This window comes from Carassius auratus, chromosome 31 (genome assembly GCF_003368295.1).
Source record: "Carassius auratus strain Wakin chromosome 31, ASM336829v1, whole genome shotgun sequence".
Lineage (NCBI taxonomy): Eukaryota > Metazoa > Chordata > Actinopteri > Cypriniformes > Cyprinidae > Carassius > Carassius auratus.
In genome coordinates, this window is record NC_039273.1 from 19,674,291 (window position 1) to 19,702,082 (window position 27,792).

General features: G+C 37.7%; 2 protein-coding genes across 2 annotated transcripts in view; one reads left to right on the forward strand and one right to left on the reverse strand.

The window, feature by feature from the left end:
* LOC113050753 (beta-galactoside alpha-2,6-sialyltransferase 2-like) overlaps nucleotides 1-3,016 on the forward strand; it is a 21,058-nt gene extending 18,042 nt beyond the window's left edge. Inside the window, exon 7 of the mRNA XM_026214031.1 lies at nucleotides 1,950-3,016. Within this exon, the coding sequence (XP_026069816.1) occupies nucleotides 1,950-2,197 (248 nt within the window). The 3' untranslated portion in view covers nucleotides 2,198-3,016. The remainder of the gene's footprint in view (nucleotides 1-1,949) is intronic.
* Nucleotides 1-17,047, reverse strand: part of tmtops2a (teleost multiple tissue opsin 2a) — a 21,887-nt gene extending 4,840 nt beyond the window's left edge. Inside the window, exons 1-3 of the mRNA XM_026214032.1 lie at nucleotides 16,678-17,047; nucleotides 5,473-5,798; nucleotides 3,024-3,257 (exon numbers count right to left, since the gene is read on the reverse strand). Coding sequence (XP_026069817.1) covers nucleotides 3,024-3,257; nucleotides 5,473-5,798; nucleotides 16,678-17,047 — 930 coding nt within the window. The remainder of the gene's footprint in view (nucleotides 1-3,023; nucleotides 3,258-5,472; nucleotides 5,799-16,677) is intronic.
* Between the last annotated feature and the right edge of the window lie 10,745 nt (nucleotides 17,048-27,792).

A 27,792-nucleotide genomic window follows, 5' to 3' on the forward strand; every position in this document is an offset into this window, starting at 1 on the left:
GTAATTTAAATCATAATATTTATTATTATTTATTTAGTATTTAGTATTATATTATTTGCATTTTTTATGTATTTTTGATTAATTAATATATAAGACAAAAATAAGAGTCATGTCATTGACCCAGTAATTATAAACTGGAATGTTTTCATGGACTTGTTTCTTCATTCTGATTAGATGCCAGATTTCCAGTCACTTGTGAAGAAGCAAGGTGCAGAAATAGCTGTTAACCTTCAATCCTTAGTGTGTGTCATGCTATCATCTCTTTACAGCTTCTGTAGTGTGCCTAAAGTGTGGCAATTAAATTCAGACCAGTTCACATACAAGTCCCTGTGGCATACCCCGAACTACAGTGAGCAACATGAGACACGCACCCTGCTGGTTCTCAAATGATAGCTGCTGGGTTAGTGTTAGTCAATACACTTGGATCACTTTGTTGCCTTGACAACCTATAGATGTGGACACTGAACAAACAATCTGTCTTAGGTGGATGCCTTATTGTCCATCTCAAGAGACTCGATGTCTGATTGGCTTTGTCTCAGCCCATCCAGGCCCCTGATTGGCCTTCACATTGACATGTGACTATACTGCCAAGTATTTGATGCATGTGCTTCGGTGTGTGTGTCTCCGGTGTGTGTGTGTGTGTGTGTGTGTGTGTGTGTGTGCATGTATGCAGTGATACAACTCTGATGTCTGATCTTGGCAGGGTGCTGTCAGGCTGTGTGTGTGTTGCCAGCCTGCAGGCAGATACCAGTGTCTTGATGTAAAACTAAAATACAAGACTTCAGAGAGGGAGACACCAAAAGAGCACAGTACACACAGCTGACAGAATGTGTGCAGTGTACTAATGTCTTATCAGATTTAAACTATTAACCCATTAGGACTTAAACGTTCCAAACCCCATTCATTGTATGTGAGTGACAATTACAATGAATGAGGTTTGAAACTTTCATGTCTTAATTTATATATGATGTATCTATAGTAAACACTACCAGATTAGAACCATTAATATTTTTTATTACTATTAAGTATACAAAGGCTGCATTTATTTGAGTAAAAATACAATAAAACAATAATATTGTGAAATGTTATTGCAGCTTAAATAGCAGATTTCTATGTGAATATATTTTAAAATCCAATTTATTCCTGTGATGGAAAATCTACATTTTCAGCAGCCATTACTTCAGTTTCCAGTGTTACATAAGCAGTGTAATTTGCTGATTTAGTGCTCAGTAATAATTAGTGCTCAATTATTAATAATGATTCTTATTATTATCAATGTTGAAATCAGTTTTTGCTGCTTAATGTCTTTGAGAAAAATATGATAATATATATATAATAATATATATAATTTGAAACAGAAATATTTTGCAACATTATAAATGTCTTTACTATTAATTTTCATTTTCATTTAATGTGTCTGTGCTAAATATAAAAAAACTATTAACTATTCCTCCTTACCAAAAACCTTTAAATGGTAGTGTATGATGATTTCCACAAACATATTAAACAGCAAAAACTGTTTTCAACAATATTAGCATATTAGAGTGATTTCTAAAACATCACGTGACACTGAAGACTGGAGTAATTGCTGCTGAAAATTCAGCTTTGCCAGCACAGGAATGAATGAATAAATAAATAATATATATATATATATATATATATATATATATATATATATATATATATATATATATATATATATATATATATATATATATATATATATATATATATATTTTTTTTTTTTTTTTTTTTTTTAATATTTTAAATTTTTATATATATATATATATTTTTTTTTTTTATCAAACAAATTCAGCCTTGGTGAGTATAAGAGATTTCTTTCAAAAACAATATTATAATTATTCTAAACATTTGACTGGTATTGTACAGTACAATAAATTGTGTGAGAAGCAAACTGAAATTGTTGTATCTGTGTGTGTATTTAACAGGTATAATCATGATGATGAACTTTTGTGAAGAGGTCCATGTGTACGAGTACATTCCTTCTATGAGACAAACCAGTCTCTGCCATTACTATGAGACATATTACGACGCGGCCTGCACATTAGGGGCATACCACCCTCTGCTTTATGAGAAAGTGCTTGTCAAGCGAATGAGTGCAGCTTCTGAGGAGGATCTCAAGAAAAAGGGAAAGGTCACATTGCCAGGATTCAGTAAGATCAAGTGTACACTGTGATTTACAGACTCGAATGTACAGTTGCATAAAAAGGTGTACGGGTCTTCAAAACTGTCCAGCCCTTCAAACTTATACTAACATAGACTTTTATCATCTAATGGGGCTTCACCCATAACAAATTTCTGCCTGATGAACTTAAAATTACCTAAATTTAGAGATTGCATCTGCTGTGTACACAAAACATGATTGTGATGCAGGACAATTTAAAGTTTCAAAGAACCGTATGTAATGGGTTAAAATGGAACATAGATTTCTCTTTTCTGTCTGTGCTGTTCTCATAACATTTTATGGTAATTCGTGATTAAATCTTTTGCAGTTCTCATTGGTTGAATGACAGTTTAAAGCTGTTAATGTACTATAAGAGCCAAAATCTTTAGATTTTAACTGTAGATAATTTATCAGTGTAAAGTTTTTTTTTTATAAATAGTTAATTCCATAATATAAATCGATTTTGAATGTGAACTACTACTGACAAACCTCTCTGAGAAGAGTGTCTTGATCAGAAAAGTTTGACTGAATGTTGTGCATATTATTTCTATTAACATTTGTATTTATTTCTTGCATTTTAGTAAAAAGTTGGAACTATTTAAAAAACCTTGAATATATTTTGAATATATTCTGTTATTGTTTAAAGAACTCACATTTTGAAAGTAGTTTAGTGTTATTTATAATTTCCTACAATCACTTTTGTACATGGTATTGTTTCTTCTGTAATTTGTTTCATCATTGTGGATGTTGGATTAAGATTTGTGGAAGGACTGTGATAAGATGATAAGAAATCAAATCCCTTGAATCAGTGCTAAAGAAAAAGTTTGGATAGTCAAACCTGTTTGTTCATAAGGATGTAAATAACAGGGTTGATGACTGTGCTGCTTTTGGCAAGGAGGGATGGCACCACGCTCGCAATGGGTGTGATGATCCCCGGACGTCCAAATGTGGCCATCATCGCAACAACCCCATAAGGCATCCAGCACAAAAGGTAGCACGCCACTGTTGTGATGACCATGAATAAAATGTGGTACTCTCTCCGTCGTGCTGCTGTCTTCCTGATCCGCCCTACCTGAGGAAAAACATGTATACATTGAATTGTATTTTTTTGTTTGCACCAGCAGATAATTCAGAACTGGTCTTCAGTATAAGCAAGTCCCTCATGAAAGCATTTCTGATTCACTATAGAAAGAACCTACCATCTGGTTTAGAGGAACTACTGATTTATCAGGCTCAGGAATATAATTTATTGATATAAAAAAAAGATATATCACAGCAGTTTTGCATATGTGTGAAATCTATATGTGGAACAAATAAACTGCATTCCAAATATAATGAAAGTCATGACATTTGCCAAATATGGTAACTCATAATCAGAATTGTTGCTCTGCATTTAACCAATCCAAGTGCACACATACAGCAGTGAGTAGGGAACACACACACACACACACACACCAGGAGCAGAGGGCAGCTATATCCAACACCCGAAGAGCAATTGGGGGTTCAATTGTTTGTTAATGGGCACTTCAGCCATGGTTATTGAGGGTTGAAAAGAGTGCTGTTCATTCACTCCCCCCCATCTACAACTTCTGCTGGCACTGAGGCCCCGTCTAGAGGGCTGCATTGGGATTGAGACTCGGCGGGACCAAACGCAAATCTCGCAGGAGCGGGCGGTTTGAATTTTGCTGCGGGCGGGAATGGGCGGCTAAAAAAAACACAGCGAGATAGGGAGGTTGCCTATAGCGACATGATGGAGAAGATGTCAATAGATGATGTAGAAAAGAACCTAATGTTATTTATTAGAGTTGTTTTTTGAGCACAGCCCCTTGTTGCCATTTCTTAATTAGGTCAAGAGGCATGATGATGCCTGTGTTATTGAGCAGGCTGCCTAAGTTTGAATGTTTTTATTCTTATTTGTATTTTTCAAACAGAATACCTGCGACATTTGGCTAATAATTGTAAAACTGGTGTTTTTCATGTAGCCTAGTTTATCATATTATGTATATTTTTTTTGCAAAGCAGTCTTTTTTTATGTGCAAAGCTTTTGATAAAAACAAAATTATATTTGAATGTATTGTGTTTTTTTTTTTTTTTTTTTTACATGCAGGCCAGGGAAACGAAACAAACAACCCCATGAATCTCTTTAATAATATCAATATCAATACAAATACGTGTTTTTTTTTTCTTTCTGCGGGACGGGAGAAGACACAAAATCGATGCATCTCTATTATTGTGCGGGAATAAATTCTTAGAGTTTTGCGGGTGCGGGCGGGAGTGGGCATACATATTGCGGGAGCGGGCGGGAGTGTAACACACACGTTGCGGGAGGTAATGGTCAGAAATTTCATAAGGTGAGACCGCTATTTTTTGAAACCGGGTCCCAGAGTGGATAAATTTGAAAACGCCGTCTTTGCGATTTCGTCTGGACGGCTAATCCGTATATTTTCTGAAACGATGACGTCATCAGCCCACGTCTCCCCCCTAGTCAGACAGCTCTAGGTCACGTAACAGCAACAAAAACATGAACAAACACTGAACGATTGTCTTTTTATTAACTAAAATTAACACTGATTAATAAATGTAGTGTTCCATGTTCGTTTGTGTACCACGCGCAAGGTTTATGAGCATAGTCCAAGTCTTCTTCTCGTTTAGTGTATCTCTGTGGCAGAATTACAGCGCCACATACTGGTCTCGCATGTATACTACATCATTATGCGGTTTTGTGTGGACGCGGATATTTCTTGAGACGAGGAAAAAAAAGATTGGATTGGGGTAAGCTCCGTCTCCGTGTGGACGGGGCCTGAGACTCGAACCTGCAACCTTTTGGTTACAAGTCCAACTCCCTAACCATTAGGCAACAGCTGCCCCCTCAATGCACAGCTTTAAACAAATTTCAGAAATGGTATTCTTTATTATGTAAATGCACAATGCTTTCTTAGAAGCTAAAAACAGAACTTGAGTATTTGAGTTTTCAGAAACGGCTAAAGAAAGATATTTTTCATGAGGTCACATCAAGAACATTATTTTTTGTGAACTATTTCGAACAAGTGCATAATAGCACTGACTGATCGTATTTTTCAGCGTAGTAGAGAATGTGGATTCCAGATTTCACCGGCGTTTTGAGGCTGTTTAAACTTTATCTGGAGTCTGAGATATTGACCTTATTTTAGCTCGAGTCAGAGAGTTATTGTTTAGCTCCAGAGAAGATTTCAAACTGCACATTGCAAACTGTACACACATAATAAGATTTACAGTACACTGAACTGAGACGTTGTGACTGAATTTACCTGTTTGACAGCACAGAGGAGCCGGCTGTAACAATACACCATGACCAGCACGGGGATTCCCAAACAGAAAATGAACAGACAGATGATATAGGAATGTGACTGCGGGGTGTTAGCTGTCCATGTAACCGAACAACTGGTTCCTGCCCCTTCCAGTCCATAGCTACTCCATCCCAGTAAGGGGGGGACTGTCCAGAACAGTGAGTAGAGCCAGGAGCCCCCGACAGCCAACAAGGGTTTGCTGTAGTCTGGGGCCCTCTTGTTGTAAACAGTTAAAGTACTGTAACGATCATACGAAAGGATTGCCAGAGAGATCAATGATACAATCCCTGTAAAAACAAAACAAAAACAAAAAAACAGAGAAATTAGTCTGTATTTTAATGCTCACTTATAAACTACAAAGCCACTTGTACAATCAACAAAATTATTTCAGAACTGTTATTTAAATTAGCAGAAAAAAATGCTAATGAACCCGGGAATATTTCCTTAAGCTCCATGAGTAAGTTCTATATTTATAAACTCCAAGGTAAAGCTGCCTAGAGAAAGACATGAAAAAATTATGATGACACCCTAATTAGGGACCCCTTTTAAAAATAAGAAAGCAACTATTTATTTTAATTCACATTTCATGAAAAGTGTTTTGTTGTTGTTTTTTAGGGATAGTAAGTTTTAAAATAATAATTTCTTATGAATCACAATGAATGCCCTACTATTTACATTAGTTCCCAAGAGAAGCACTCCTAACGTCAAAGTGATGTTATGATTTTCAAAACAATAATTATAAATGACTCCCAGGTTCATGGCTATTTCAAGAAACACAGCATAAAGTTGTGGTTAAACTACCACAGCCATATTCTATTGCTATTACATACGATTGAAAATTCCTTTAATTCACCAGATATTTGCCAGAATATGACGAGCTCATAAACTGTTTGCAACACATTAAAACTTCATGATCACAGGAAGAAGGAGGCAGGAACCGGTGGACAATCAAACAAAAACTTTAATTACAAAATAAACACAGAAACAGCGCAGCAGCCTCTCATGGATGGCTGCCGCCCACAAACAAAAGCAAAACACAAACTAAAATCCAGGCCTGGTCCTCTCTCGTCCTTCACTGTCGTCGCTCCAGTTTTATATCCTTCCATCTCCTCTGTGGGATTTGAGACCGGTGGGTCGAGCAGGTGTCGCTAATTTCCAATCACTCTACTGGCCTCGCCCTGTTCCCACGGCTCTTGGCCCCGCCCCACTCGTCACACTGTTCCTTTGTTTTCTCCCCCTTACGTTTGCAAAGGCATGTGTTAATAAAGATCTTTGTAAATCTGCTTATTTTTGAGTCTGTTGACAGAATCTTAGGCTGTCGTATTTGTCTGTGTATGCAAGAAATGGCACACAAGTGTGGAGCCAAGGACTTTTGAACTGCAGAAACACACAGCAGGGGATTACAGGGTAATTTTCATATCTTGAGTGTGTTGTTTAGTAGAGTCAGACACTGCAGCTTACCTTCTGCTCACCTGTGCGATAGTAATAAGGCACTTTCAATATAAGTTGGCTATCTAGAAACATTAAATTAAAAAAAGGGTGTTGTGGCGAAAAAGGTAGGAAAACTTCAACACTCATATTTCTCTGGGCTCATTCAGAATATGAGTGAGCAGGGATACAAAAATGCAGAAGTATGATAAGTAGTGTCCTGGAAATTCCCAATATTAATTGGGACAACTCAAACAACTACAATTGTTAATATAATAACTACAGTATCATTCCCTGAATACTTACAATCTAATCCAAAGAACTACAGTATCAAGGTAATTCCCTGAATTCCTCTAATATTTACAACATAACACAATACTCAATCACACATAAGCACACAGGTCTTTAGCATCTATATACTCTCACTGCAATTCTGAGCTTATGCTGTTACCTCAGCCCAAGGACGGCTCTATAGTCTTCCAACACTTTCACTGTCTTTTGAGCATATAAACTTTAGTACTTCTATTCCTCAGCTGTGCAGCATTTCACAGACACCACTCCAAAGTTGTTCTTTGCAGGAATTAAAGTTTTATTCATGGTTGGGAGCCCACTGGTCACAACATCCAAGAGAGACTCTTGTCGTCTGAGTAAAACTCAATGTCACTCAAGTCTTCTTCACTGTAATTGTAGTGATCTGATTTGGTCATTGGTTTGTCACATGACTGTAAGTTCTACTATTTTATGCACTTTCTGAGTAAGTATAGATTATTTAATCATAGGGACAAGGGACACTTTGACCTTAGCATTCTTAGTCTGCACTTTCCTTAACATTCTTTGTTGAACATTCCCTTTTGACTCCTTTCGAGGCCATTACATAAAATATTTCCATCACATTGTAGTTTTCACAGAGGCCCACAAGTCTGACCAAAGGCCGCCAAATTACACATTTTGCAACTTTTGCTGACAAATGAACACTGATATCTTGGTGAAAGTGACACATAAGGGTGAAGAGTAATACATATTGTTCCTTTACTCATATACTGACATTATGGAAATACAAAGCTGGTTAAAATCAGTTATCTTATTCTTGATGCTTATTGTGGGGAAATACTATTGAATTTATATGTAACTGTGTGCTATAGATTTTTATAACTGTAAAAAAAGATTATATTTTAGCTCGGTCAACAAAAATAGTTCCAAACCAAGTCAAAGCAGAATCAACCATTGGCTGTCTCCAAGCAACACAAAGAAGTGATGTTCAATTCCTGAATGAATCAGTTTTTGATAGAGACTTACTTTATCACTTGTCGTCATCTACTGGTGTGATATAGTAACTGTGAAATCCCCACCACTACACTGACAGCTTACTATTTTGGAACATGCAAACACAGAGTGATACAAACAGTGAAAAGTCCTAGTCCTACTGGACTAAATATAAACAATATTGTAATGCTGTTCGGCCAATCAGATTATAAGGAAGGAACTTAATGTTGAATAACAAACAACATTATGTCATAAATGTTGAGAACAGAGATTAATTTATTTAAAAAAATTAAGCTCCAAGCATAAGTTCAAGTTTCGTAAACTTAAGAGAATGGCTTAATACATGAGAAAGAAAGAAATACATGAGAAAATGTGTAATAGCATGTTTATTTTCTTAATGTTTATCTTCTCACTGTTATTATTACGCTTTTTCAGCCCAATGGGTTTTTTGACACTTGCATACAGCTCACTCAAAGCCAGATACAAGGGGATAATAGCATCACATTCAACAGGTACAATATAAAGGTGCATCTTAATAAATTAGAATGTTGTGGAAAAGTTCAACTCAAGTGTGAAACTCATGTATTAAATAAATTCAGTGCACATAGACAGAAGTAGTTTAAGTCTTTGGTTTTTTTAATTGTGATGATTTAACATTTAACAAAAACCCACCAATTCACTATTTCAACAAATTAGAATACTTCATAAGACCAATAAAAATAACTATCTTAGTGAATTGTTGGCCTTCTCGAAAGTATGTTCATTTACTGTACATGTACTCAATACTTGGTAGGGGCTTTGCTTTAATTACTGCCTCTATCCGGCGAGGCATGGAGGTGGTCAGTTTGTGGCACTGCTGAGGTGGTATGGAAGCCCAGGTTTCTTTGACCGTGGCCTTCAACTCATCTGCATTTTTGGTCTCTTGTTTCTCATTTTCCTCTTGACAATACCCTATTGATTCTTTCTGGGGTTCAGGTCTGGTGAGTTTGCTGGCCAGTCAAGTACACCAACACCATGGTCATTTAACCAACTTTTGGTGCTTTTGGCAGTGTGGGCAGGTCCCAAATCCTGTTGGAAAATGAAATCATCATCTTCAAAAAGTTGGTCAACAGAAGGAAGCATGAAGTGCACACAGACTTGAGTAGTTTTTGGTTAAGTTAGTCTTTGGTTCTTTTAATTGTGATGATTTTGGCTCACATTTAACAAAAACCCACCAATTCACTATCTGGCCAGCAAACTCACCAGACCTGAACCCCATAGAGAATCTATGCATAAGGAGCCCCTACCAAGTATTGAGTACATGTAGAGTAAATGAACATACTTTCCAGAAGGCTAACAATTCACAAAAATAGATTTTTATTGGCCTTATGAAGTATTATAATTTAGTGAATTGGTGGGTTTTTGTTAAATGTTAAATAATCAGAATTAAAAGAATGCTCCAGAAAGTATTGGAACCCCGGTTCCCTGCGAGTGGGAATGAAACATCACAGAGATATTTATCCGTTATGGGAACTCCTTCCCTTCCAACCTTTCCTGAAGTTCTATTGGCTCACGCCAGTCAATGACTGGCCAATTGACGCGAAGTATGCAATTACATGCAAATACAGACAAGCTCGGGAGGCAATATAAAATGTGGTGAATGCGACAATTACATCATAATCTTATGGTGAACACTGCTTAACTGATCTATGTCTCATTCCCGCTCTCAGGGAACCGAGGTTACGATAGTAACTGGAGCATTCCGTCTCGAGCTTTCATGAGACATCACAGAGATATTTCTCCGTTATGGGAATGATATTCAATCCCACCGTGAAAAAGGCTATGAGCAGCCTGAATAAGATAGACACTCAGCGAAGATAGAACACACATGATTCCCAACCGCTAGGGACGCTTATGAGCGCCTAAAACCCAGGCATACAAATTTTACATATCTGGCCAGTACTAACATAGGCTGTGCTGAGAACAAGGCAGACGCAACAACTGTACTGTAAGGGGCTGCACAGCAATAATGGTGTTAAGCAGCATAACACAAAACATAATAAGGTAGCACGAAGTGAATCAGACATGAATAACAGGAAGCTGCACTGAGTACAAGACAGACAACAACAATAGCATAGGGCTGCGTAGAGTAATACTGTACGAGACCGCAACACACATGAATAGAGGTATTAATCAGTCACTCACCAACAGCACTCAAGAAGCTAAGGACTTAACGTCCAGCTTGTAGAACCTGGCGAAGGTATTCTGAGAAGACCAGCCAGCTGCAAAGCATATCTCTTGAATAGACATACCTCTTGACCACCCCCAGGAGGAGGCGATAGCTATTGTTGAGTGGACCCTAATGTGAAAGGGGCATTCCAAACCTTGGCACGTATAAGCAGACATGATAGCATCTACAACCCAGTAGAAAAAGCCTCTGTTTTGACACGGGCCGTCCCTTCGCACAACCACCGTAGCACACGAAAAGCTGGTCCGATTGCCGAAAGCTGGCTGAATGGTCAATGTAAATCCTCAAAGCTCTGACAGTGCACGCTGAAGTCCGAGCGTCCGCATCACACGAGGTCGATGACTTAGAAGACAGGGCGAAACAGTCTGTGCTCTGAAGGGGGTAGATAGTGATTTAGGCATATAGCCCAGCCTTGGTCGGAGAGTGATGCTGCAGTCACCGGGTCCGAAGCGAATACAGTCACTGTCCACAGAAAACACATGCAAATCCCCTATGCGTTTAGTTGAAGCGAGGGCAAGAAGAAGTGCACTTATAGACAGATAACTCCTTCATATTAAAGGATGCAAAAGGCTCGAATGGTGGCTGTGAAAGAGCTCTTAACACCACCTCTAAGTCCCAAGATGGGACTAAAGGCGGACGCGGGGGATGCAATCTCCTCGCTCCCTTAAGAAAACCCACCACCAGCTTGTGCCTACCGGTCGATTGCCCACCCAGCGGGGAACGAAAGAGGCAATAGCGGCTACATAGACTTTCAGTGTTGATGGCAGAGATCTACTATCCAGTCTCTACTGTAGAAATGTAGAACATATGACACAGAGCAAGTAACCGGGTCGATATGAACATCATGGCACCATTTCACACACACTCCCCATTTTAGAGCATACAAACGCCTTGTAGAGGGCACCCTCGCCTCCGAGAGAGTGTCGAGCACACATGAATGCAGAGCGCTCAGATCCTCTCATCTCCCCGAAGCAGCCACACACGAAGCCTCCATAACTCCAGGTTTGGGTGCCACACTGCACGCTTGAGACAGCAGATTCTTCCTGATGGGGATCGGCCAGGGCGGCACCACCAGCAGCTCTGTCAGGTCAGGGAACCAATGCTGGGGCAATGAGTATCACCGAAGCCCCCTCCTCCCTGATCTAGCATAAGACCAGTGCCATTATCTTGATTGGAGGAAACACATACAGCCTGGTTGCTGGCCAGTGTGATGTCATAGCGTCCCCTTCCAGTGGGGAGTGAGACAGGGAGAAGAACAGCTGGCAGTGCGCATTCTCGCTCGTGGTGAACAAACCCTTTAGAGCTAAGAACACTGCTTCCAGCTCCAAGCGGTTTATGTGCCACCGGCTCTGAGGTTCTGACCACAGCCCCAAAGCTGTGACATAACATTACACATACAAAACACTAGGGGTGCTCAGATGAGACTTCATTTGCTGTAGGCCACCCACTTCAAGATTTGACATGTTGCATTGAAAGATGTTTTCTGCACAGCAGTGTGTCAGCTATAATTGATAACTGGTTGGCTATAATTGATTGGCTGAGAGTGCCGAGATATAGTATCTCCTTCTGCAGGTTACACTGTGATGCACCACTAGGTTATTAGCATTATATTTAGCATTAACATTTTTCTTTTATTTAGCATAAAAAACAACTGATACTCGTTGATTAATTTATACACATCTATATTATCTAAGAATGCTCAATTTATAATCACTGCAGTTGCCAAATATTTTGATTCAACACAAGGTCTGCTCATTTGCCAAAACTTGTATTATAATATATTGAGAGCATTTGTAAGAGTATGTGAGCTTGGTCTGAAGAAAAGAAATAATAATTATATATATATTGTGACGAGTCAGCTGCCTCCCCCCTAATTATCATCAGCACCCCTTCCTAAATCGCTGCCCTTCACCAGGCTCCCGACAGGGGTGGGTGTGTGAGAGGAGGGGTGCTGGATGAGCCAGGGCTGGTGGCATGTGATGGGACACACCTGAAGGAAATGGAGCCTCATCACCGCCGCTGTTGAAAATGCCATTGCCCCTTTCCTCGGGAGACCTGGCTCTTTCCCGTGGATGCATTCTGGGGTCCTTGATGGTCCAGGAAGGGTGCGTTGAGGGATTCCCTTGCCACCAGAGACGTGAGCTGCCAGACCCGCGGTCCGGATGAGAACTGCATCCGTTTACATGGCCATCAGGCCAGGATGCCAGGCCGTCTATCCCCTTCAAGTGCTGTGGCCAGTGAGAGGGATGAAGCTGCTAGAAGATGCCGCCGCCCCTCAGCAGGGAATTATGGAGGAGGAATGAGGTAAGATGCAATTTGTGAGTGTGTGTGAGTGCTGTGCTAACCAACAAGGACAGGTCACTTTGTTACATCACTTCCCCCCTCTCCAGGCCACGAACCCATTGGGTGCCAAGACAGGTACTCAGCTATCTTGTTCTGAGTGCCAGGTCAATGTCAGGCCAATTTTGAATTGGTAGGGTTGCAGGGAGAGGTAACATCTGGTCACGAAAGAGTTATGATCCTTCATTGTGTGCATCCATGTCAACTTCCTGCTCAAGTATGCAATGTTCCTCTCTTCACTCGGATCTCCCTGGGCCAGGACTGCTCCAATCCCCACACTAGAAGCCACTACCTAAACAACAAAAAAATCCTTTTCCTTTTCCTAGTCCCTTCCAGTGTCAGAGCGAGCATATTCTTGAGTGTCTGGTTAAAGCCTTCCACCAGTCCCAAAATGTCCATGATGATACGCTGAAAAGGAACGGATATCACAGGCAGAAGAAGTAAAGGTGCATGTCGGCGAAGAGTTTTATTGGCATCCGGGGCACGTGGTGGAGTAAGTCTGTACATCAGTGATGCTGTACATACAGTCAGATTATTGAGCTGGCCAGGAAAGATTTTCTTTTTTTTTTTGTGCTTCACCTGTCCAAGTTATAAGATCATGACCCCATCTTTTTGCATTTAGCATTGTTGTCCGTGAGTAATGTTTTAACAATTGAAGTTTCATAGATGCTGGCTTTGTGAAATGCTCCATGGTAATTTTTTTTTTTTTTTTTTTTGTGGAAACCGTGACTTCAAGGTAAATATTTTAGTTTGCTTTCACTTTGCAGCAGTAGTTCTGAGATGTTTGGACACAATCATTCTACTGTAAGAGTTTGAGGGTGCCTATCATTCACCCATTGTTCTTTGTCATGCTTTGTGTACCTATTCACAATTTTAAAGACTGTTGTTCTCAAAACACAAAATTGGGTTTAAAGACACTCCTGTTAAATGCAGGGGCTCCCAAGATGTGCCATTTTGGGAAGTCTGACAAGTCACACACTTCCCACATGGCTCGTATTATACACAACTTATACTACACTAATTTTAAGCTAAAGAATATAGACAGTGAAAATATTTTTAAAAATCTTAATTAGTTTTTGTTTATTCATTTATTTTCACTGTAGCCTACACAAATTACATTAAACCATTATAATGGAGGTTCGTATTATTTTGTCCAACCCCTGTATGCATTTTATATAAATATACATGATGTTTTATATACAAATACAGTGGGCCCCAAAAAGTATTTGGACTCTTAAGTCACACTGTGTACAAATGTACAAATTATTAGTGCATAGTAGATGTGCTTTAAATATATACTGTATATATAATGTGAAATGTTTTGTTTGAGAAGTTTTCTTGTGCTATGTTTCTGAATTTTGTCAAGTGAAGGGAACTCTAAGTGTTTATGGAGTAGTGAACACAGTTTAGGAACCCTGTTAAGCAGAATGAAGCCTGTCCACAGCAGCACATAAAATGTGTCTTCTAATGATCTGTTAATGACCTTCAAGCCTATAAATTTCACAAAATTAAATGGCATTTATATTTGATCTGTCAGGCTCCAACAAGATTATACATGCTATTAGTCTTTTGTGGAACATTTGAAATGATGAAATACATATATGTGGTTTTCTTAGGATATATTGTTATCTGCTGTTTCATAAATCTGTATTATTAAACTGAAGCACCAAAGCATTTGCAATGTAAATCAATAATTTAATTTTCAGATAGAAAACATAGATAACTACTGTATGTTATTGTTCCTGGGATTAGTTCCTGTCGGCAGGGATCTTTCCAGAGAAGTACGTACTTGATACATAAAACACTCTTCCTGAAGTTGCAAACTGATCTTTGTTACTATATTATTTTCATTTATCGCAATCATAAATAACCTTGTTTTGTAGTGTTTTTCCATTTCTTCTTGCTATTCACTTGTAGTAATGAATTGGAAGGAAAGAATCACAGAAAATAACTTCCATCTATGCTGAGAAATAAGGTGAATAAGACTAGACAGAGTTTGTTTTGTGATTTCTCACTGTGACAAGGGCACATTATTTCATTCTTAATGAGAAAAAGGATAAAGTAATTACAATATTTTTGCAAATCAAAATTGGTACTCTCTGCCACATTGCAGCTATTTATGGAGAGACTGATCAGAAATGGAAACCAGGTGGGTGTCAGGAAAATACATAATATCATCTGTTGGAGATGAGAGACTCTAATTATAATTATTATAATTCTGGAGAGGAAATATTCTCTCAGCATCAGTCATCTGATGACAATTTCTAATTAAAAGATGGATTCACATATTCTCTGAAAGTGCTTTTGTCACAAGGGCTGATCCTGAGCTTCTTCTTGGACTTAGATCTGAAGTTCTTCAGTCCCGGCTTTACGTGGGAAGAAGGTGAGTTATGCAATCAATTTCCTACTGTTCCCAAATCACTCATCAAGCCTCTCTTCTAACAGGACAGCATGTTCTTATCTTCAAAGCAGTTTAATCATGCTTATCTAAGCTTAAGAGAATACTATGGTCATGAGGACTTAATCCCAACATACTTAAGTGAAGACAAGAAATAAGCTCAATTTGAGATTAACTTGGATACACTGTGCGCAGCTTTTCAACTCAGCATCCTATCACAATATAAGAGCACATGACAACTACTCCATACTCTAATTAATATTCTTAATGAAGATGAACTGCAAGAATTAAACAGTCAAATGTTTATACACAGTTTGACAATATACTCAATATCCCACTCATCTTTGCAGCTCTATAAAAAATGCGTCCCTGATACTGTTTTTTTATGACCTCCATGACATAGGATGCATGCTAGTTAATAGTGAGAACTGGTTCCTGAACTAAAGTATTACCATAAAACTTAATTTACTTGTACAGATTTAGAAATGATGATATGCTCAAAATGGGGTTTTGACAGATTTAGCTCACTTCTGAGTATGAATTAACCCAAAATATGGTTAAGGGCAACTCTCTCTTTCTCCCACACACTTTCTTTGTAAAACTACAGACTGCAGTTTTATGTATAACCTCTTTTGACTTCTTTGATGAAAGTCACTGTTGAACCTCCCTCTGTAAATAATTTTATAATTGCTTAAAAGTATTTTTAAAGTTCCAGATGGATTAATAAAGACATTTAAATCATGAAGTAACTAATACATTTTGAATTATGTTCAGGGAGATCATGCCTGGAGTGCCATAAATATTCTATAAAGAATTTAATTTGTAAGGTGAAAAATATACTGCATGTTTAAATTCATCACAGTCCCTGGGAAGTTAAGCTTTGATGCATGGGAAAACAGTTGAAGTATAGATGTGGAACACAAGAGAAATTAAGAAGAAAATATATGTGCATGGAAAATAACTTTGTGACATTTTGTGTGTGTGTTTGTGTGTGTGTGTGTGTGTGTGTGTGTGTGTGTGTGTGTGTGTGTGTGTGTAAAAACATATTTTTGATGCATCAGGAAAGTATAAATCTGTTTTTCTCTTTGGCAGACTAACCTGTTAAGTTGAAAGCAAAATATGTCAAAACTTTTAACTAATATTTTTTCATTTATATATTTCCATAAATATTTACTTTGATATATTCTGTGTCCACATACTTTGTTTGTTGTTTATTGCATTTCTGAACAGACTGAGGCAAATGACTTTTAATTATGTTCAGCTTTTCTAATGCACAGAGTAAAATAAAAAGAATAAAAAAGAATAAAATAAAAAAAACTTTGATACATTTTCTGAATTGTGGTTAGTGAACAAGTAAAATGTATTGAAATAAACTTCAATAAACTAGTTTACCTAAATTGTATTGAAGGCTATTACACATTATAAGTAAATCAGATTGTATGGTGCTTCCCTGTCTGTACCTATATCTTTGCATTCTTTGTTTGTGTTTTCGTTATATATTCTTACTTACCAAAACATGAGTTGACAAACCCGTACCACATGCACCCGTGCTTCCCCACCAGCCACTGACCGCGGATACTGGCCGCGAAGCTGAGCGTGGTGCCGAACAGACAGACGAGCATGTCACTCACACTGATGTTGAGCAGAAGCATGTTCACAGGAGTCCGCAGGGTCTTGAATTTACAAAACAGAACGAGAACGATGAAATTGTTCAGGATCCCGAATACCAGAATAGATCCCAAAATAACAGCGACCACATTATGTCCCGTCCGTGACATTTTCTCAGCCGGAGTGTCGCTCCAGTCGTCATCTAACGCAGACAGCAAGTCCTCATCCGTGCCGTTCGAAATGTGACTGAAATTAGCGTCTTCAGAAAACATCTTTGCTTAATGCTATTCAACTTATGTTAGGCTACTTTTGTTGCATGCTTGATGCATGGACGGAATTCTCTCGGAGCTTCCCCACACCTGAGCATGGATCATGGCATCCACGGGAAGTTCTTTGAAAAGTCTCAATTCATGTTTCGTCTAATATTTTGTTAAAATCCTCAAAATATAAAATCACGGCGCGTGAATACAGTTGCAGGGCTCAGCAGCCCAAATAAAAAAGCCTCTCAGTTAATCACAAACACATTTAAGCGTAGGTTAACCTTCATTTGTTGGTCATTTCCGAAGATGCTGTCGCAATGTGTCATGAATAATTTCATTCCTACCACTATTGCCGCTACTAAATTTAAAGCACAGGTCAACACGAAATGAAACAGTTTTAAAGACTCTCAAAATGTACAGGTAATCTACAGCTCAAAATCTTACAGACAGAGGTCGAATAAAGGAGGCTCATCTTATCTTGACATGACGCTGAATAATAGATATGCAAAAGTAACAGTAACCAGGAGACATTGCGACAAATTCAGCCTTTCCTGCTGCCGGTGCTCGTGAATCTCGAGTTTGCCGCTTCTTCACAACACTTGAGAGCGGAGAGCGCATACTGTACGCGTGTGGAACAAGCCTCGAGACTGAGAGGACTACAAAATGTGACGTAGACACTCCAGATCATCATGCGTAATGCTTTACTTACATTTACATTTATTCGTTTGGCAGACGCTTTTATCAAAAGCGACTTACACAAATTAGGACAATAGAACTAGGCTAAAAGGCGGGCTAATTGTACCTAATGTAGGCACTTTGGTTATACATGTGTTAATGTTATTATCAAAAATAAATGTTGATAACTACGGTTTTATTATGTTCACGTGTTTCACCCAGAAGGCCTAGTAAAAAAATATTATTATGATGTTTAGCTCTTTACGTGGAGGAGAGAATTCAGAAATATTCTATAGGCTACTTTATTTTTATTGTTGTTGTTTTGACCTAGTAGCCTATAGGTGTTTGTTCTTTAACTGTACAACTTTGGAGCCTTTTGTTATTCTTCAGACAAGGAAAGATGGATTCCGACCCATGTTTTGTGACCTTGTCTAGCCATCTTACCATGAGTTAAATACTTTAACTTATGGATTTATGCTCATGACCCTGTCTGTTAAGTCATGCTCTGTATTTTATTTTTTATAAGGCTACAATGTTTTACTGAAGGCCTGTAAATTCAGTATGCATTGATTATCCTTGTTATGTGTCATCCCTCTGTCTGATATCCAGACATATCAGACATCAGCCATACATATGCAGTATTTGCATCACCACAGAGCACAATATTACACAGGGCACACTGTGGGCTGTGTCACATGGTGTCAATACAAGGCTGCCATAATACAAAACAGGGCCTCATGTGTCAGAGATGTTAATTAAATATTTTACCCCACCACAGATATTGAATTGTTGTAACATAATTAAATAAACACTCTCACATTAATATCCTGTATTCTTTCACATTCACTGATGCATATGAGGGTTTCTGTATGTGAGACAAAGCCCTTAAGATTCTTCATGGCCATGACTCACAGGCATCTGAAAAAGTTACAATATGACAATGATCCCAAATGATTATAAGAGTATTGGTTATATGACAATGATTTTAAGAGGTTTGACATTTGAGATGATCTAAAGGTCCATTAATGAGTCTCTCTGTTAGCACTTATTATCGTATAGTGTGTGGAGTGAGTGACATGGCACATCTGTAAGAAATGCAAAACAGACAAAAAGGTCACAAATCTGAAAAGTCGAGCATGTTTTGATAGCAAATGCTGGGAAATTGCTGACAGGATCTTGTAGAAAGACACAGGGCTCTGAATTTAATTGGAAACATTGTTTAAAAAGGTAGTAAATTGTCACTCAGATGCTCCAGTTCAATCGATTGACAGAATAAAGTGGATTTTCTTGATGTATGAGCTTCTAATTTCTTCTCACATCAGCAATTTCAAGCAGTTCAGCCTTATTTTAATTATGAGAAGACTGAATGAACTCACTTTCATTTAAGCAAGTTTTTAGTGCCAGCTCATTGTGACTGTAATGAGCTTGGTAACATTATCACGCTGTAGTAAACACTTCATAAAACATACGATTTAGAACTTTTGAACTTTAGAGTTCCTTCAGAATAAGAAAATGTAATTCTGACTTTAAGGTAAGAAATAAAGTAATATGGTCACAATATATGAAGTCACAATTATGAAATTTAGATACAGAGTCACAGATGTGAGATATAGTCACAGTAATGAGAAAAAAAAAAACGATATAGATCAAAATCACAATTTAAAACAAACAAACAAATAAAAGGGTTATTGTCTGACAAAATACCTGCTAAACCTTTGCTAAAACACAGGATACTTGGGCCTATTATATATATGTGTGTGTGTGTGTGTGTGTGTGTGTGTGTGGGTGTGTGGGTGTGTGTGTGTGTGTATACACACATACACAAAGAGCAGAATCACAGAGCAGACTATGAGCTAAACGTTGGGATAAACATTCTGACCAGACCTTTCCAAACATGAAACATGCATGATGACGTAATAGATCTATGTTTTTTCTTTGCTATTTTTACTGTATGTCTAATGTCAGGGACAGTTCTTCCATGTTATAAGCCTGGATGAGTGTTGAGGATTTATGTAATGGAATCCATGTGCAATAATATTTTTTTTTTCAGATTGTCTTTTAACCAAAGTGTATGAGGGGGTGGCTCATGGCAGAAATATCGTTTGTCTTGAGGGTACACTGGCAGCAGAACATGTCATGATTCAAATGAGACAGGATATTAGGGTATTGACTCTTTTAAGTGAACCGGGTATTGACATGTCCGTTTATTTCCAGCAGTATTATGTTGTAATCGATGAGAACTGAAATATGAAGAGCTAGCAAATGTATTCCTTTACCGAGATTATTCCACTGTCAGGTTCTGGGTGACCAACACATGCACTAGATGACAGTCAGTAACAGATCTTTTTTTTTTTTTTGCACAAATGCAAAGCTTTTAGCATAATAATAGAGAAAACTGCAATGGTTGTATTTCTCAATTAATTGTTCTTTGTTAATTTAAGTTAATTTAAGGTGACATTAAAATGGAAACTAATAAGATTATCTGAAAGCGGACAGACATGTAAGATCACACTATATTTTAAAGTCTGATTCTTGCTACTAATAAACCATTAACTATGACTTTTGCCTCAATAAACTCCTATTTTGTTGCCTATGAATAGATAGTAAGGTAGTTTTAAAATTTAGGTATTGGGAATAGATATGTAGAATATGGCAATGTACAATAAATGCTTTATACTGTTAGTACTGAGTAAACAAATAAATGTTACCAAATGTATCAGGCTGCACAAAATTAGAATTTAAATTATTCATAATTACAGACATTCAGCACATCTCTTTTAGATGACTATGTTTTTATATTTGAATGACTGGAAGACCCATTTTTATGATTATAAGTAGGCTAATCATAATTAATTTGCATTGAATGTCCAGCTGTTAAATCCCAGTGTGTAATTGGAAAGTTGTTTGATTAGCCATCTGAACTTGTCTCATTAAATTATGACATTTTCTGATCCCTGAAGTCTCCAGCCTTGCCAAAAGTGCAGAGGAATAGAAGTTCCTGAGGTTTACATCCAAATCTTCAGAAACTCTATACGAGCCATGTGCTGAAGGGTGATTGAAATGAATCTCTTTGAAAGATACAAAAAAAAAGCTCTGAGGGATCAGTTTACCATGAGAGATGCAGGATCCTGCAAACAAACAAACATTCACAACTCTAGGAAACACAACGAGTCATCATGTCACAGATGACCATGAAATCTAGTCAACCCATCTATTTCATTATAAGATGTCACATTTTGTCATGGCTGACCATGCTTTTTAATCATTTGAAAGCAATAAAGGCTCCTTAGTCAGGGACAGACTAATAGAAGGCTGATAAAACACCTGATATGTTTGCCATCAGGACTATTTATTTTCAGATATTCATGAGGCTAACAACGTCAGAGTCACAGTCAGAAAAAAAAGAGACAAACCCTAGCCCTTACCCTAACCCTAAAGTAAAACAAAAGTACTTTGCTTTCCCCAATAGCTTAAAGTAGTCAAGGACACATAACAAATAAATAAACTACAAAATATACACCCTCCTTTAAAGTAGTTCAGAATAATTGCTTGATAAATAATTGCTTTAAATGTTACTGTTTTTGTCAGGAAAACATAGCCAGATAGAAAAATGTCTGTCAGGTATTGAATGCTGGGATTTCAGATGTTTGTGCGCTCTTCTCTAACTCATTATGCTGTTTTCTGACACACACACAAGCACGCACACACATACACATATACCTGACACACTGAGTCTAATGCACTCCACTGTGCAAAGATCTGAAGGCATACATGTTACTGACAGATATGGGTATGGAGATTTCAACTGAGAATTGTGAGAAAATGTGTTTCATTTAGATGAAACACAGAAGTAATATTATCTAAATTCTTATCAGATGTTTGAGGTTTTTATAGTGTGCTCAGCTGCTATGGTGAAGTAACACAAAAAATGAACTTAATGCTTGATATCTCCAGAGCTTAGACCTATAGGTTGAGTCTACATGACCTGAGGCAGCAGACTTGGCAAGACGATGTGATTTGCCAGTGGGCAGAAAGAAAGATGCAAATGTAGCGGTAACAGCAAGCTTATTTTAGGAAATAAATTTGTTCCTTTGATCCCTGTTCTTTGGTCCATCAAAATAACTAAAGGGATAACTAGGTCACACCTGGTGTTCTTATCCAAAACCACCTGGACAGCAAACAGCCATCCTAATTTGTTGATGCTGCATGTACTTTGATATTTCAGAGAGACTTTTCTTGTGATACACTATTAAAAGAAACCATTTAATAATAATTTCTGTTGTCTTCTTACTGTGTGGTTGGTTATTCTTCACATGCTTTATAAGGATCCCAAGACAAGCCTTGCTGTCCTACTTTCGAGAAAACTGGCTGTTTGGTGTGTGCTTCAGGTTAGAAGTATTTAGAGACATTTGTGAGTATCAGTCACTGACAAGGATAACAATTCATCAATCATGTTAATGTTTAATTAGCCGTCAAGAGGGTTCAAATCCTTAGGGCAACACAGCTGAGGACACCGGTATTCACTTAGGAAATAATGAAGCATTTTTTTTTTTTTTTTTTTTGAATTTGTCTGTTTCCTATTAAGTTGTTTGTCAGTTTAACAAATGTTTGGTTGTTGTAGTACTGACAAGGGTTTAATGAAATTCCTTTGACTATATCAGGCTCATTAAAATCATCCTGCCAAGCGTGAATCAGCATAAATATTTCCTCGGTTTGGGCTATAGAGTAATCAAGAGACTACCTTACCTTACTCAAGAGAGTTACCTTACTATCTAACAAGTAATTAATATACAACCAAAAGCTCAAGATGATGTAACGAAAGAATCATACAATCATCATTCTGAGATCACATACTGTATCTAAAACTGCATTCTTTTTCATATTGCACATTCTTCGTACATTGTTTGTGCTCAGATTAGTTTGTTTGGAGTCCAATTTGTGTTGCAGGCAACATTTTTACATTTTCTTGTGATATATGGGTGTTGCTTTTTGTGGGCACTTATGTGGACTTTTGGAAAAATACACTTTTGTAGAACAGACTTCTCACACTCTCACAGTTCATTGAATCTGTTCACTGAAAAAGTTCGAAAGGCAATATATACGGTATACATCAGGAGAATTGCCTTTTCCTAAATGAAACCATTAAATTGTATTTTCATACTTCTTGAAAAACTGGAAAAAAAATATAGCTTGATTGGAAGTGAAAGCCTACACATGAAAATAATGTTTTAAAGTAATATTTTTCCAGATTTATCTGTCGTCTTAATTATCTCTGTTGTATGACATATAAACTGTTGCAATTTATGTAATTAATTCTGTTAATTAATTAATATAAATATGCAGGATTGTCTACTTCTTCTTCTCTATTTCCTGAGACTAGCTCACACATGCTATTTTTGGTAAGAGGAAGGTTCAGTACATTGCATGATCAGCCACGGTACCTGAAAAAATATATATCTTATTCAAACAGGAGTGTGGAGAGAGTAATGACAGAGGCAGTGAGACATCTGTAGTTAATTCTCATAAATAAAAGCAAAGATTTAGTTGTTATAAGATCAGCAATGTTTTGTTATTGCTTTTAATCCAAACAAAAACAGTATAGTCTAATAATTTACCAATTGTGTATTAAATGTTAAAAATGATTCAAATATATTGTTGAATGCCTATTATTAACTGTTTTAACCTCAAATTTTGAAAAACAAAAATAATTTGCATTTGCATTGCCAATTACTTTTGATAGTATTTAGCAATGCTAGCTATGATACATACTTCCTTTATGCTGATTTTATTTTAATATTCACAGAAATATATTTGGTTGGATATGAGTTTGTGTAAGCAAAACAGTCCAAATGGGCAGAATCAACTGAAATACCTCTGTGCATCATGCTCAGATGACCATGTTTTTAGTCAGTTATTATCTCATCGCATGTGTTGCTCTATCCAGTCTTTTGTGTAAAGTAGGATCTGCTTTATCTATGTAGTCCTGGTTCTGTTTTTCCATCTCAAGCTCTCGAAATCCAATGACGTGGGAGAAGGATAAAACGTGTGTAGGTCGATTTTTTGTTTTTGTGCAAAGTTCACTTAACTTCAATTTGATTCTAGCTCCGTGTTCAATCTTACTTAAATTTTTAAGCGACCATTAAATTTAGTTAACTGATCATAAAATCGATTATTTATCGGTTTAGAAATTTGATTATTCATTTGGGCTACTACACATAGACTAGCTGAGTTTATTCTTTAAAACAGAAGATTGTTTTACTGTAGGTGTTTTATGAAGTACTTAGGTAAAAAGGTTGTAAATGTGTTTTGTGTAAAATTAGAATAACTATACTATTGGAATTGTCCAGCAATTTCAAATTACATGTGTTACTATGTTGAATTTGTTCTTCAGATCACTGATTTAGCAAGTAAACTACACTTTGTGTCAAAAGCAAGCAGTATGAGGTAGATTTAAAGGTGTAAGTCAGCCTACATCTTCTGACTAAAATCACACTGGTGAGTTTGTAATCGAGATCCGCACCTACCATGCGAGACTCAAATGCGACATCGGGTCTCTGATGAACAAAAAAACTAAAAGACCTACATGCATTATACCTTCGCCGACGCCATTGGATTCCGTCATTGGGCCAGTTGGGTGAACATTACAAAGGCAAAGCACTGTGTGATAATCAGAAACACAATCTTTCTCTTTCTGTCTCTAATTATAATCAAGAGCATTTTATTACTCACAAACTTGTCATTCACATATTCTTTTGGTTTCATGGCCAGAAGACCTTTTCCATCACTTCAGCACTATCATTAGTGCAGTATGATAATTTGACTGATGTTTTCTGGCATGGCTGTCCATCACATCATCTAGATGTGACCATAAGCAGAGCAGTTAGAGTCTAGCTGTCACTCAGTGGCTGATCTTTCCCGACATCTCCCCAGAACCCCGCTGTTTTCCAGACCCTCTGCATAGCAGGTCTCCTGTCAGTTCTTTGAATTTGTTATGAATTTCTTTCTGCTGACAATAGTACAACATCACAAGACCAAATCTGGTGTCTCTATCAGAATACTAACATTTGTGGAACTAAGGACATTTAAATGTTAGGTCTATTGAATGATGGTGCCAAGTCTGCCAAGGAATTGAAATACGAAATTTGATCTGGCTGTCATGATTTTCGTGACACACATGGTACCTTGATGTATTGAATTGTCATCTTTTTTTCATTACTATCCAGGGACTACTTCCTGGCTGACCAAAAGTCAGTAAATGGCTAGTAAGTGCACTTCCTAAAGACCAATGGGAGGCACATTTGAAGTCTTGTTCTGAGAACACACTGAGTAGCCAGCCACAAACTGCCTGACAACCTTGGCCATGGATGGCCACCAGAATCGCTGGTGGATGGTAGCCAATGACCTCTGGACTCCTGGGTGACAGGCCAGCCTGGATGAGTGACCCCTCTTGATTACTTCAAGCACAGTTTGGTGGGAACAAACAGGTTGCCTGCTGGAATCCCCATCGGCATTGGGCTTTTATGCAAAGCCTCCTCTAAACTTCTTTTGATGTTCCAGGAGGAGGATGCCACCTCTTTGGGCAAAATAGTGTCAACTTGTTCATCCTCCCCTGGGGCCTCAAACACACGGGAGAGTGCATTGGGCTTGATATTTTTGGCAGGGTGAAATTGACTCAGCCAAGAAGAGGGCCCAGCAAGACTGTCAGGATATATTTAAGGTTTTTATGATCCGTCTAGACCAGGAAGGGCTGATGCCACTCCTCCAAAGCCAGCCTGACTGCGATGCTGTCTTAGGACCGTGCTTACTCAAACATCAAATGCATCCACCTCAACAATGAACTGACGCTCAGGATCAGATAGGAGCAAAGATAAACCAGGACTTTAATTTATCAAAGGCCTCCTGTGCGCCATCATTCCATTTGTACGCTACCATGGGAGAGGTGAGTGCTGTTAAGGGCACAGAAATCTGACCAAAGTTTTGATTAAACGTCAGTAAAAAGTTGGCGAACCCCAGGAACCGCTGTAGAGCCTTATGAGAGCCAGGAGCTGGCCACTCAGCAATGGCACTTACTTTACAGGGGTCTGCTTCGATCTCTCCTGCAGAAATGATGAACCCCAAGAACAGAACCGACTGGGCATGGAAGACGCACTTCTGTGTCTTGACATAAAATCTGGTTCTCCAGCAGCCATTGAAGCACCTAGCAAACATGCCGAGTGTGTACCTGTGGAGACAGGAAAAATATCAAGATTATTCTACAAGAATATTGTAGAAAGTTTTAGCCCCACTTATCTGTATGATCTGCTTATGCTTACAATGCTTTTGGGAAATGCAAACCTGTTGCTGATCTTGGCAGAATGGATCTGCTACACATGCTGGTACCGCAGAGCAAGTATCTCTTGTGACAGTCTAGACAAAGACAGACATGCAGGAAGACTTGCTGTAATATCCATGCGTGCCTAAAATTTAGTGGTCAGACTCATAATGGGTAATCAAATCTTGGATAGATCAGCGTTTATTTTACTAGTGCCTTAAATAGCATTTTTAACAAGTTATTATATTAATACATAAATTGAATGGAAAGGATGATTATGAACATATTAATTATTTGTAACACATAATTATATGATTATTTTATAAATGATTAAACTAATTCTCAAATAACAATGTATTTGTTATTAGAATCCCAAACTATTAAATGTCAGATTTACTGACAGCTTGAACCCTAATAACTTGCAATTTGTAACTTCAGGATTGTTCAAATTGTTCAGGATTTACTAAAGACACAGAGTGAAACATTAGCGATAAAGGTGTGGACACAGTTGTTGTTTTTTACGGCTAACCTTTATGTTTCCCTGTCAGATGCAAAATGTTTGGAAGGAAAAATGTGTCGTACATTTATTTTATGCCCCATCCAAAACCATGTCTTAACCCGTGTTGTTTTTTTAGTATATTAACTGACCTGATTATAATAAACCTTATGCTAATTGGTACTGCTCTTGGTAGACTTGATCTGGCTTCATCCGCGTTCCTTAATTTTCACATTGTCAGTAGATCAGCTGAAGAACTTCCCACTCCCGTCTGTGCTTTTATGAAATTGAATTCTCACACTTATTCAACCTGTTTAATAAATCTGGCCACAGAGGTCTGAAATTCAAGAATGATCCCTTAAAACACATTTTATTAAACCTTTTACTTCACAGAATGGTTGTTTAGTCCATACAAATAATACATAGCTTTGAGAGAAAGAATGCATCAGCAAAACAAACAAAAAAGAAAACAAAAGAGCATGAGAGGTTTAGAGGTTAGCCTTTATTTATCTTTTTATGTAATCTTATTAAGTGCTAATGTGTAACAGGTGCTTTAAGAAAACACTTATGTCTGACACATTTTTTCCTCTAATAAAAACATGCTTTTCTGAGCCCAGACCTTTCAGACAATTTAAGGATTGTATTCCTTTATGTACTTTAATAAATACCTTCATATGAACTTTTAAAATAAAAATGGAACATATACAGTTATTCATATAGGTTTCACTCTTTTTCATGCTTGCCTTCATGATCTGCTACGGGAAAAGAGAGAGGGCAGAAATATGCTGGCTAATTCAATCGCTTGGGGGATGCAGCTGGGTGCCGCCTTACAATGCTAAGCTCAGTTGGACTGAAGACACACACGACTGGTGCTTCAAACCAGCAGATAAGTCAAAAGTCCTCAAAGCTCCCGTGCGCTCTGCCCTCTGCAACTTCTGGGAACATGATCTCCCAAAAGAAATATGCTAAACACTCTGCTTTGTGATGTGCTAGTGGAGAAAATGATTTTTTTGTACACAGACATTGCATGGTGCACTTGAAAACATACTCTTGGAGTGCTTTTCCAGCAGCCCCTTCCAGTAGATTTTCAGATTCAAGTGGTAATAACTTTTCTTAACAGTTTAACATAATTTACACACTTTATAAACCACAAATTAAAAAATAATATGGAAAGGAGTCAATATCAATGGACATCAATAAATACTGAAATACAGTACTACATTGTTTAAGCTATTGTTTTAAAACACTAAAGGTAACAGTTGCCCCTACTGGCAC